The sequence below is a fragment of the Phacochoerus africanus genome, chromosome 1 (genome assembly GCF_016906955.1).
Source record: "Phacochoerus africanus isolate WHEZ1 chromosome 1, ROS_Pafr_v1, whole genome shotgun sequence".
NCBI classification, from domain to species: domain Eukaryota; kingdom Metazoa; phylum Chordata; class Mammalia; order Artiodactyla; family Suidae; genus Phacochoerus; species Phacochoerus africanus.
Genome location: NC_062544.1, coordinates 216,797,020 through 216,810,110, shown reverse-complemented (window position 1 = coordinate 216,810,110; position 13,091 = coordinate 216,797,020). Strand labels below are relative to the sequence as shown.

The window sequence follows — 13,091 nt, the reverse complement described above, 5'->3', positions numbered from 1 at the left end:
GAAAAGTAATTGAGATAGCACAAGTATCAACGTCTAGCACACAGTAAGAACTCAGTAAATGTTATATCTAATACCAAATGGCTGCAGTCTTAATATAGACAATTAAATATTTCATATTCACAAATCTTCCCATCTGATAACAGTAATATACCTCTATTCATGTCCCCTTGAGGTGACATGCAGTAAAAGTTATTCTTTGCTATCTGAATAGATGCGCTACAACTAATTGGTTAATAAACGTTTCTGTAAAAAAAAAATTATTAGAAACACAATTTTATAATAAATGAAGTGGGAAAGAATCCTCTAAAACATTTTAACTTTGGAATCTAAAATGATGAAGGGTGAGATCATAGGCAGCCCCTGGCCATCCAGCACATTAATCTTCTTTTCCTGATTTCTAGTTTCTCTTCTGCACTTGGATTTCCTTTGGTTCCATAAGATAAAAATTGTCTGGTTTGAGGAATTCTCAGATTTTACACTCACAGGTCCCAAGCATTGGCTTTCACTCACCTTCTTTTCAAGGGATGGTTTTCACAATCTCTGATAAAGCTGAACTACAATATTATCCCTTTGCCAGCAGATGTCATCATCCAACATAAATTAATAAACTTCAAACATTTCTTAAAATTCAAAGCTTTAGAGCTAAAATGACTTACTTTACCTCTTTACTAACTCAATCTATATGAAACTCTACTGAGAATATTACATATTTGTATTTAAGAGACAAAATCTTAAATTATCCCAAGTTATCCATAAATGGATATACATGGATATATATTTCAATATTAAAAAAAAAAAAACCACCATCAACAACAAAATAGCCTGTTACTACACAAATACAAATGAAGTATACATTGCTCTAATTCACTATACCAAAGCATCCTACATAAACATTTTCACCAAATTAGGGCAGCAGTGTCTAATTGATAACTAGAATTCATGAAAGGGATACAGTCATTTATTCAGTCCTCAGAATTTTTTCTGTCCTTGAATTCTAGCTGCTGTATAGCGCTAGATGTACAACCATTGTCTGACAGGTAAGATAATTCCTGCCACCCAAATATAGAACAAATATCTACTACATATAGGAGCTGCTGGATGCCTATTTAATTTGAAATATGTAAAAGAACACCTGGCATTGAAGGGGAAAATCAATGCTCAAAATATTATGCCTGTAGCGGTTTATTTCCCCAAAGTGAGGGCAGAAATGTAGGCCACTGAAAGTAGGGTCATGTGCCCATGCATTCAACACAGTTATCAAAATGTAAAAAGTCACTTATTTTAAAATGGTTTTTTGTTTGTTTGTTTGTTTAAATGTCAGGAGCACTCTCAAGCAAGCTCTCAATGCACTTTTGGAACTGCCTTTTTGCCCCTTCCTCCCAATATACATCAGGGTAGGTATGTGTGATCCATGGATGTTCAATGATCAGGCAGGTCCCAGAAAGAAAACACATAAGGAGTCCAAGGAGTTCCCATTGTGGTTCAGCAGTAACGAACCCGACTAGTGTTCATGAGGATATGGGTTCCATCCCTGGTCTCACTCAGTAGGTTAAGGATCTGGCACAGACCCTGCTCAGATCCTGCATTGCTGTGGCTATGGCTGTCACTGTGGCGTAGGCCAGTAGCTACAGCTCTGATGTGACCCCTAGCCTGGGAACTTCCACATGCTATAGGTGCAGTCCTAAAAAAAGACAAAAAAAAAAAGAGTCCAAGCCCCAGAAGACAGTTAACATAAAATAGTAACATAAGATAATGTATGTCAAAATTAAAGTGATACATAGATACCAGTTAACATGCTATAATAGATTCCCTGAAGTCCTATTTATGCTTATCTCACTTGTACAGAGATGGAAAAGAAAACAATTGCTAAGCATGGTTTTGTGTATTTTGAGCACTATGATAACAGAACAAAAAACCTAATACTGTTTTAACAGCTGCCAATCACAAAAAAAGGAAAAAAAAAGATCAACGAAATATAGTGCCAGAGTTTGTGCAACTAAAAAAGAGAGTAACTTAACCAAATGGAAAGAGGCTTCTGCTTCTGATGGGTCAACCTCAGGAATGAATAAATCAATGAGAACTAATTTCTAATACAAGGTGATTGTTGCTGAGTCAACTGAGGAAGTAAGAACTTGACCTAAGCCCTTTACCAAGGCCATTTCTCAGGGTTATGTTTGTAGTGAGCAACCTTGAGGGATAAGGAAATGTTTCTCCTTGAGATAAGTATAGGCTTGCTTACTCTCACTAACAAAGCAATGGAGTCCCCAAGCTCAGTGACCCTCAGCTGAAACTTAAACCTGCAGCATGTGCAGCATCTGCCTAGGTTCCATCCCCTTATTTCAATGGGAACTGGCAGCAAGGAAGAACCAACACAAATACACAAACATGCTGATGTATATACTGCTTGTTATGCTATGCGTAATAAAGTCCTTTGTCTCTGACCCAAGAATCTTGTGTCTATCAACATGCAATGATGGGTGAACCTAGAAATTATCATGCTAAGTGAAGTCAGCCATACAATGAGATACCAACATCAAATGCTTTCACTGACATGTGAAATCTGAAAAAAGGACAGAATGAACTTCTTTGCAGAACAGATACTGACTCACAGATTTTGAAAAACTTATGGTCTCCAAAGGAGACAGTTTGGGGGGTGGGGGAATGAGCTGGGGTTGTGGGATGGAAATCCTATAAAATTGGATTGTGATGATCATTGTACAACTACAAATGTAATAAATTCATTGAGTAATTTAAAAAAAAAAGGAAAAAAAATTCAATGACACAGTAAGGTCAACTGACTAGCTTGTAAGAATGACAACCAAATCCCAGATATGTTATACATCAAGAGGCTTCCAATTGGGTCTGACCCAATGGGAGTCTTGGCATTATCAAGGAAAGGAAGAGGCATGAATTCAGAGTATTTAGTTCCAAATCCCTCTCTATGGGACCCCTGTGGGCTGGCTTTATCCCATGAAGCTCACTGCTCTTCTCAAGGCAGACTAATCTACACAGCAGTACCTCTGAGTCCCAGTAACCTCTTCCTCACCTTATCCCTAAGGTCTAGTGATAATAACAGCTCTGCTGCCGCTGCTGGCACCAAGCTAGCACAATCGCCTGTGGTTTTCCTATACCACAGTCACACCTTTGTAATGCGTTTCCTTGCAAATAAACCTCAAATTATCCTAATTTGAGTGCTGCAATCCTATTTTCTGTTGGAACTCTGATAACAGTTAAGCTGGGATTCAACAAGGTGCTACTATGGCATAACTGTCGGTCATGTACATTTCAAATGAGAGCGAGGAATAGGCAATTAATTGGTGCTACCACTCCTTTATTAGCCCCAATAAATACGCCTCTACTTCAAGAACTAGACCAGGGGTTGGCACACTTTTTCTTATCAGACCAGAGAATCAACACTTTACCCTTAGCAGGCCAGATGGTCTCTGTCAAAACTACTAAACTCTGCAACAGCAGCACAAAAGCAGCCACAGAAAATACATAAATGAATTCACAGGGCCATGCTCTGATAAAATTTTATTTATAAAATAGATAACTAAACATTATTTATAAGACAAAATTGGCTGCAGTATGCTGATCCCTGGTTTAGACAAATGTTGTCCAATAGAAATATAATGTAAAGTGTATACATAATTTAAAATTTTTCAGTGGCTATATTAAAAAAGTAAAAAATAGGTAAAATTAATCCTCATGTTTTATTCAAATCAATATATTCACATTTCAACATGCAATTAGCATTAAACATTGATACATATATATACTTTTTTTTTGTCTTTTGTATTTTTAGGGCCACACCCACGGCATATGGAGGTTCCCAAGCTAGGGGTTGAATTGGAACTATAACTGCCGGCCTACGCCACAGCCACAGCAACATGGGATCTGAGCCGTGTCTCAACCCACACCACAGCTCACAGCAACGCCAGATGCTTAACCCACTGAGCGATGCCAGGGATCAAACCCTTGTCCTCATGGACACTAGCTGGGTTTGTTCACCACTGAGCCACAACAGGAACTCCTAAACACTGAGATATTTTATTTTTTGTATTAAATCTTCATACTTTGTATTTTACTACAAAGCATATCTCCATCTAGATGGTAAATTTTCACCAGAAATCCTCAACGTGTATTTAGATTTAATAAAACTTAGAGTTAAAAAGTAGATTTACTTACCTAAGTTATTCTAAACATACTTTAAAGTTTTATAATAACTAGATCACATATCAAATTTATTCAAACTTAAATTTAAATTAATTAAAGTAAAGTAACATTTACAATTCAGCTCCTGGGAGTGCTCAGTGGCCACGTGAGGCTAGAGACTGCCATCTTGAGCAGACAATACAGGCTAAATGAGTGGCCTCCAAGATGAGTCAGTAAGTTATTTCCTATACTTCATTTCCCTATGTCAGAACCATCTGCAACATCAGCCTCTAGTCCTTTGAATGCTCTACCCTTATTTTCTCAGTCTCTTTGACCAGATCCAGGGTTGGTTAAGCTGAATCTAAGCATTAACTGTTGTGCTCAAGTTTTTTGGCTCACCTAAACTATGGAACTAGTTTCCATTCTCAACCATCTGAATTCCAAGCATGGACTTTTCCATCTCCATTTTGGGCTATCTTGTTCTCTAGGCCTCCAGGGAACAACATAATCAAAACTTGCTTATTCTAAACTGCTTTTGTGGAGCTCCTATTGTGGCTGAGTGTGTTACGAACCTGACCAGTACCCATGAGGATGTAGGTTTGATCCTTGGCCTTGCTCAGTGGGTTAAGGATCTGGCATTGCCGCAAGCTACAGCATAGGTCACAACGTGACTCAGATCCCTTGTTACTGTGGCTGTGGTGTGTAGGCCGGCAACTGCAGCTCTGATTCGACCCTTAGCCTAGGAACTTCCACATGCTACGGATATGGCCCTGAAAAGCAAAACAAACACACAAACTGCTTACTGAATTATTACACTCAATTAAGTCAGTAAGTTAACTGTGAGGGTGTAAAACATCCTTGGCTACATTCACTGTCAATTAGTGGCAGGCCTTCTTTCCTTACCTATCTATCCAACGTGGAATTTTATCTTCCTGTTTACATCTTATAACTGTGCAGCTTAAAAAGTTGAGCTACAGAACTTACCTAGAATATACGTATATAAAAAAATAAACAAAATAAAATATATGTACATAAAATACTTTAAAACCGTATGTACACACACAAAACCTAACCAATTTGTGAATATCAACAGAAACAAGGGGCAAGGAGATAACCACATACCTCCCAAATGTCATTCTGTTTTTGAATCTTCTCTCCTACAAAACCTAGTTACTTTTTTTTTCTACTTTCCTCTTGGGAAAATGATAGTATAAAAAAGCAACTTCTCAACAATTAGAAACCGAATAAAGACAAAAAAAGCCTGAACACACACACCTGAATAACACAATTAAGTATTGCATTTAAATAAATAAGATGAGTCCCGACGTGGCGCAGCAGAAACGAATCTCACCAGGAACCATGAGGTTTCGGGTTTGATCCCTGGCCTTGCTCTATGGGTTAAGGATTTGGCGTTGCCGTAAGCTGTGCTGTAGGTCGCAGACAAGGCTCAGATCCAGTGTTGCTGTGGCTGTGGCATAGACCAGCGGCTACAGCTCCAATTTGACCCCTAGCCTGGGAACCTCCATACGCTGTGGGGGCAGTCCTAAAAAAAAAACACAAAAGACAAAAATAAATAAATAAATACGAGAAAAAATACTTACAAATTTCTTTCCGGACTACTGAAGGAACAGCGTGTTGTTTTTCATGTCCTTTCTTTTTAGATCCACATCTTTTGCTTTCTAAAGGTCTGGGGTTATATCTATTTTCTGAATATGCTATTTCTGAACCTATTAATAATTAAAACAAAAATTCATTAGCCCTAATAGAACTACTTAATTGAGAAAAAGTGATCAGCAAAGAAGCATTTAAAAAGTAAAACCTGAATCTTCATTTCTCAAAATGTCCCGTAGCAAAGAAGCACAACCATCAAGCCCCTGTACTGTTTCAGTCTGTAAGGAAAAAGTCATTTAGAAATTTGTACATAAAATTTTAACACAGGAAAAAAAAAAATCTGTAATTTAAAACTCCCCTTATTTAGAAGCAATTTATTATTGGTAGAAACGTTTTAAAGCAAAAAGCGTTCATTCTTTTTTTTTTTGCTTTTTAGGGCCGAACCTGCAGCATATAGAAGTTCCCAGGCTAGAGGTCAGATCTGTGCTGCAACTGCCAGCCACAGCCACAGCCACAGCAACACGGGATCCAAGCCACATCTGTGTGACCTACACCACAGCTCATGGCAATGCTGGATCTTTAACCCACTGAGAGAGACCCCGGATTGAACCCACATCCTCATGGATACTAGCTGGATTGTTACTGCTAAGCCACAATGGAAACTCCATGAAGCCTTCATTCTCCCTTAGGGCAATTAATACTTCACCATTGAATTCCTCCTTCTTAGCTTTCACCTGAAAACTAATTAAAGTAGTATATGTTGTATCTACTGTTTAATCTTACCTGACTTTCTGAATCAGAATGAGTGGGATAGCCAGAATCTGCATTAAGACGGGATATCTTTCTTAAATGAGTCCTAAAATACAAGTTTGTTAGTATTTTTACAAATAATACAAAAAGTTTTTTTCCCAAAATGTATTATAGTCATTTTTCTTTCCAGGAAAGGCTGGATAAAGAAAGCTTGTCCAACCCTGGAAAAGATGGATCTATGCAGGACTTCATTAAACACTAAAATGATCAATATGGGAAGATAAGAATGCTTCCTCCCCAGAGTGGTGAAATAGAGAAACTATCTAGTTTTCAGGGGTAGGCAAAATTTAGGCCAGCCCAAAGATATGAAAATACTTTTTCAGAGTTCCTGAAGTTGTAAACTTCTTTAGGTACTCACCCTTTCTTTCTATTTGTTAACTTAGCAGGTCCAGTGTGCTTTCCTGAAGATAATACCTATGAAAATAATGCATTATGTTGTAGTAGATAAACAAATATTTTATTATAGTCTCAGTACACTGCTTTGACAAAACCCAAAAGTTTGTTTTGTTTCCTTTTTTTATTGTGATAAAACATACATAAAACCTACCAATTTAGTCATTTTAAAGTGTACAGTTCTGTGGCATTAACTACACACATTATTTTGCAACTATCACTACCATCCGTCTTCAGAACTCTTCCATCTTCCCAAACTGAAATTCTGTGCCCATTCATCATTAACCTCTCGTCCTCTAAGTCCTGGCAGCACCCTTTTACTTTCTGTCTCTATCAATCTGACTGCTCTGGGAAGCTTATATAAGTGGAATCATACAGTATTTGTCCCTTTTTATTTTGCTTAGCATAACAATATCAAGGTTCATCCATGTTGAAGTATGTGCAAAATTTCTTTCTTGTTAAAGCTGAATAATATTTCATTTTATGTATCATGTTAATTTTTAATAAACCCCACAAATATAATTGAACTTTTATAAATAAATAATTTGTTCTTTACAAAATGTTGAGCAAGCAACACATACAATTTGTTCCTTAAGTCTACCTAAGCAGAAGGTGAAGCTGAGATATTTTAACCGGGAGTACCTACTACAGTAAGTGTGGACTATATTCATTCCCTCAACATGTTCTACATTCCCCATCTTTTTTTTTTTTTTTTTTTTTTTTGCTTTTGAGGGCCACACCACAGCATATGGAGGTTCCTAGGCTAGGGGTCGAATTGGAGCTACAGCTGCCGGCCTATGCCACAGCAGATCCAAGTCAGGACTGTGACCTACACCACAACTCAAAGCAACGCTGGATCCTTAACTCAGAACAAGGCCAGGGATTGAACCTGCAACCTCATCGTTCCTAGTTGGATTTGTTTCCACTACGCCACGACGGGAACGCCCCCATTCTTCTTAACATGTAAGTTAATTCAAGATACAGGGCAGAGTTTAAAACTCTGATTCTATTTATCCACATCCTTTTGAATGCCTAACAAGACTAGCACATGAAAACTCTACCATTTCTCTTTGCCTACATCTCATTCTCTCAATCTTTCTTTTTCTTTTTTTAAATTTTTTGTCTTTTTGCCTTTTCTTGGGCCGCACCTGCAGCATATGGAGGTTCCCAGGCTAGGGGTCTAATCAGAGCTATAGCCGCCGGCCTACTCCACAGCCACAGCAACTCGGGATCCGAGCCAAGTCTGCAAACTACACCACAGCGCACGGCAATACCGGATCCTGAACCCACTGAGCAAGGCCAGGGATCAAACCCGCAACCTCATGGTTCCTAGTCGGATTCGTTAACCACTGCGCCACGACGGGAACTCCTCAATCTTTCTTTTTAAATGCATATGTTTTCTAATATTGAATTTTAAAAGTAACTTAAGTGGGCTTCTTTTGTGTAAAATAAAAAAAAATATGTATTTGCTTATACATGTACCAATATATTGAGAGTTATATAAGAAACAGTTAATTGTAGTTACCTGTATAGAGAGAAAAAGAATCTGGAGGATAGAGCAAGGGATAATTTCCACGGTATACCTTTTTATATCTTAATAACTATTTATTTATTTATTTATTTATTTTTTAGTGTGGCCATACCCATACTATGGGTAGTTCCCAGGCCAGGGACTAACAGAACCACAGCTGCAACCCATGCCATAGCTGCAGCAACACCAGGTCTTTTAATCCTATGCACTGGGCCAAGGATCGAACCCATACTTCCATGACCCTAGTCACTGTAGTTGGATTTTTAACCCACTGTGCCACAGTGGGAACACCCTATTTTAACAATTTTATATCAGATAAATATAATCTCTATTCAAAATATAATATTTAAAAGACATTAAATTTCCTACTCATTCCCTCATCTTATCCTCCAGGTGCAGGCACTGTTGGCAGTTACATTTATGATTTTTCAAGGCCGTACCTGTGGCATGTGGAAGTTTCCAGGCAAGAGGTCAAATCAGAGCTGCAGCTGCTGGCCTATGCCACAGCCACAGCAACGTGGGATCTAAGCTGCATCTGCGACCTACACCACAGCTCACAGCAATACCAGATCCTTAACCCACTGAGTGAGGCCAGGGATCAATCCTGCATCCTCATGAATACTGGTAGGGTTCATAACCAGTTGAGCCACAACCACTTAGCATAATTTCATACTAAGATAGCTGTGAGCAGCTAGCTACTATTTAAACTTTCTGGAGTTATATAATATTCTATTATTTGCTTGAATATGTACTCCCTCCTTTTAAGAACGCTACTGAGAACATACTTTGTAAATTGGGTTGATACAGTTCACGTCTCCTAAAGATAACTTGGAATATGATGGAGTCATGAAGCCAGCAGTGAGAACCAATGTTGGAGGACATAAGATTCCATGTAACATAGCTCCACCGGTCTCTGCATGGGCCCCTCGGTGTCCTTCCCTTCACAGTATCTGTGTGAATGTCCTGGGCAGGACCATAATCAAAAGCCAAACTACTATACTGCTAAGTCTAACTACCATAATAATTATCTTTCAAAATTAAGAAAGTATACTAAGATAAATGTATGGCAAATGGCCTAAGTGTAAGATTGTATATAGTATTTCTCAAAAACAAATAAACAAACAAAAACACATAAGGTTATATTACAGAAAATCAGGCAAAAAATAACAGTCAGGATAAAAGCACGCTGCAACAGTATCATACTGGCACATTTCCTTCAAATTTGTCTTTGCATTCTTCTTTTTATGGCCATACCCTTGGCATATGGAAATTCCTAGGCTAGGGTTCGAATTGGAGCTGCAGCTGCCAGCCTACACACCACAGCCATAGCAAGGCCAAATCCAAGCGACATCTGCAACCTACACTGCAGCTTGCAGCAATACTGTATCCTTAACCCACTGAGCAAGGCCAGGGGATTGAACCCACATCTTCATGGATACTAGTCGGTTTCTTAATCCCCTGAGTCACAATGCGAACTCCTATACTGTTTTGAAATAATAGCACAAAAGAAATGTATACACATCATCACGGCTCCCCAGCTCTTGACATTTTACTACATCTGCCATGTCCTCTTTCAAAAAAATGCACAGTATTACTTTTTGTCTGAACCATTTCAAAGTTGCAGACATGATACCCTTTATATTTAAATATTTACTCCTAAATATTTCCTAAGAACAATGTCACTCATATAACCCAAATGTAATGATCAAAATCAGGAAATTAACAGTGAAATATACTATAATCTAATCTACAGATCTTAATCAGTTTGCCAATTATCCCAATACTCTCCTTTATAAAAAAAAAAAAAACAAAACACATCTGGCCCATGTTCAATCCAGGATCATATATGTTGCATCTTAAACTGTGATTATGTCCTTAGTCTCCTTTAATCTGTACAGTTCCCCAGGTTGTCATCCATCATCTTTTACAGCCTTGACATATTCAAAGAATATGAGCAGTTACCTCAGTACAATGTCCCTCTGGACGTTTAGACTCATCTGCTTCATCATGATTAGTTTCAGGTTGTGCTTTTTGGCAGGAATACCACAAAAGGGATATTGTATCCTTCTCAATACAATATGAACAGGCATATATGATGTCAGTTTGTCCCATTATTGGCGATGTACACTTTAATTATTTAAGATGGTGCCTGCCAGATTTTTCACTACAAGGTTACTATTTTTACTGCTTCAAATATTAAGCATTTTGTGGGGAGATACTTTGAGATTATGCAAACATCCCATCCATCAAACTTTTATCTAGTAGTTTTAGCATCCATTGAGGATCTTTCCTTAATCATTTGTCAAATGGTCATTTATCCTAACTTCTATCATTCCTTTTACATTATTAGTTGGCATTCCACTTTAGTGAAGTACTTCACTTGTTAGTATGAACTCATTGACTCCTATGTTATTTAGTGATGCATTATTATTACTTATATTGATGCCCAAATTGTCCCAGATGCTGTCAGTAGGAGTCTCTTCAAACTGGCTTCTGTATCATTTTAGTATGTCATTATTTTTAAGCTACTCTTCGCTGCCTAATTTTCAGGTGTACAACACAATATTAACTAGAGTATGGTGCTATATAGCAGATGTCTAGAACTTATTCACCTTGCATAACTAAAATGTATATTTATCTCTATTCCCTCCTCCCTCCAGTCCCTGGCAACTACCATTCTCCTCTCTGCTTCTATGAGTCTGACTATTTTAGATACTTTATATAAGTGAACTGATGCAATATTTGTCCTGTGACTGGCTTATTTCATTAGCATAATACCCTTAATGTTCATTCATGTTGCAGATGACAGGATTTCCTTCGTTTTTAAGACTGAAAACTATTCCACTGCTTTGTATCCACTAACCCATCAATGGACATTTAGGTTGTTATCACATCTCTGCTATTGTGAATAATGTAATAAAAATGAAGTGCAAGTATCTCTTCAAGATCTTGTTTTTCATTCTTTTGGATAAATATCCAAAGTTGGACTACTGGATCATATGACAGTTCTATTTTTAATTTTTGAGGAAACTTCATATGGTTTTTCACAGCAGCTGTATCACTCTTTAACATTCCCATCAATGGTGTACAAGGGTTCATATTTCTCCACATCCTCACCAACACTTATTTTCTGGGTTGGGGTTTTTTTGTTGTTGTTGTTTTGCTTTTTTTGATAACAGCCATCCTAACAGGTATGAGGGTAGGATTGTTGTTTTGTTCTGCATTTCCCTAAAGATTAGTGATGTTAAGCATCTTTTCATATATGTGTTGGTCATTGGCATGTCTTCTTTGGAGATATATCTATTCAAGTCCTTTGCCCATTTTCCAATCAAGTTATTTGGGTTTTGTTATGGAGTTGTAGGTGAGACTTATTAATATATTTTGGTTATGAACCCTTTATCAGATATATGGCTTACAAATATTTTTTTCCATTCCATAAGCTGCTTTTTCACTCTGCTAATTGTTTCCTTTGCTGTGCAGGAGCTTTGTATTTTGATGTATCCAGGTTCATCTTATAATTTCTCTGCCTCAGCCCTGGAATTAGCCATTTTTCCAAGAAGTCATGGTTCCTCTTAGTGAACACCAGTATTTAAAAACCAAGATACAGGCACCAGATGTGCTCTGCTACTGGGGCTTCATATGAATTATTTATTTAGTCATCATGACTAGACAGTTGCAATTTTGAATCTTGTATTTTTCAAACTTTTTAAATGGTTGTATAGCATTTTCTTAAGTGGACGTAATATATCCTTGGTTTACTTCATATTTTTCACAATTAAAAAACAAACCTGAAATGAACCTTTTCATATACTGAAAATAGCCTTTCATATTCAGGACTAAAAGTTTAATTATTTGGTAAAAGGTTATTAGTCATCTAAAGGCCATAGATACACACTGCAAAACTGCTTTCCAAAAGAAGAGCCCCAAATGGCAATGCATCAGAGAATCAGTTTTTTAATCTCATATTTACTTACACTAGATATTATTATCAAACTTTTTACTCACTGATTGAGAAAAATGTAAGTATTTCTTAGGAGTCATATCTCCTACCAACAAGTGTGAGATAAGGTTACCTTAATGGAATAATTTAGAGGGTACTAAAGCCTTTCATTACCACTTAATCCACATCCTGTGATTGTTATTACTTCTGTGAGGCAGAAGCCTAAATTTCAGAAACAGTAGCTTGTTCAGTTGTGCATTTAATGAAATACAGACTAAGGTATAAAAGAATGGGCTCTGGTACCAGATATGTGAATCTGAATTCTGTTTCCTCTGCTAATCAGTTGTCTTAACTACAGGGAAGTTATCTGAACTCCATCCCTCAATTTTCTCATGTATAAAATGAGGGTAATAGTATCTACTTCCTAATGCTCTGTGAAGATTACATGAACAATTACATGTGATATGTAAAAGCACTTAAAGTAGTACCTGTCACATAAGCGGGATGTAAATGGTAGCTGCTATTATTATCATTAAGACAGTAATAAACTAAGTGTTTTCAAGGGGACTAAATTATGTTGTTTATTTTATGTCAAGTGTGAAACAGATGTTTTACCAGGTTTTTTCCTTTAATCTCCTCAATTCTCTGTGG

The 13,091-nt window shown here is 37.3% G+C and overlaps 1 protein-coding gene across 2 annotated transcripts in view; it reads right to left on the bottom strand.

The window, feature by feature from the left end:
- Nucleotides 1-13,091, bottom strand: part of CCDC14 (coiled-coil domain containing 14) — a 48,054-nt gene that overhangs the window by 33,404 nt on the left and 1,559 nt on the right. For both annotated transcript variants that reach the window (XM_047790579.1, XM_047790570.1), the window contains exons 2-5: nt 6,935-6,990; nt 6,550-6,622; nt 5,975-6,044; nt 5,757-5,882 (exon numbers count right to left, since the gene is read on the bottom strand). In XM_047790579.1, coding sequence (XP_047646535.1) covers nt 5,757-5,882; nt 5,975-6,044; nt 6,550-6,622; nt 6,935-6,990 — 325 coding nt within the window. The remainder of the gene's footprint in view (nt 1-5,756; nt 5,883-5,974; nt 6,045-6,549; nt 6,623-6,934; nt 6,991-13,091) is intronic.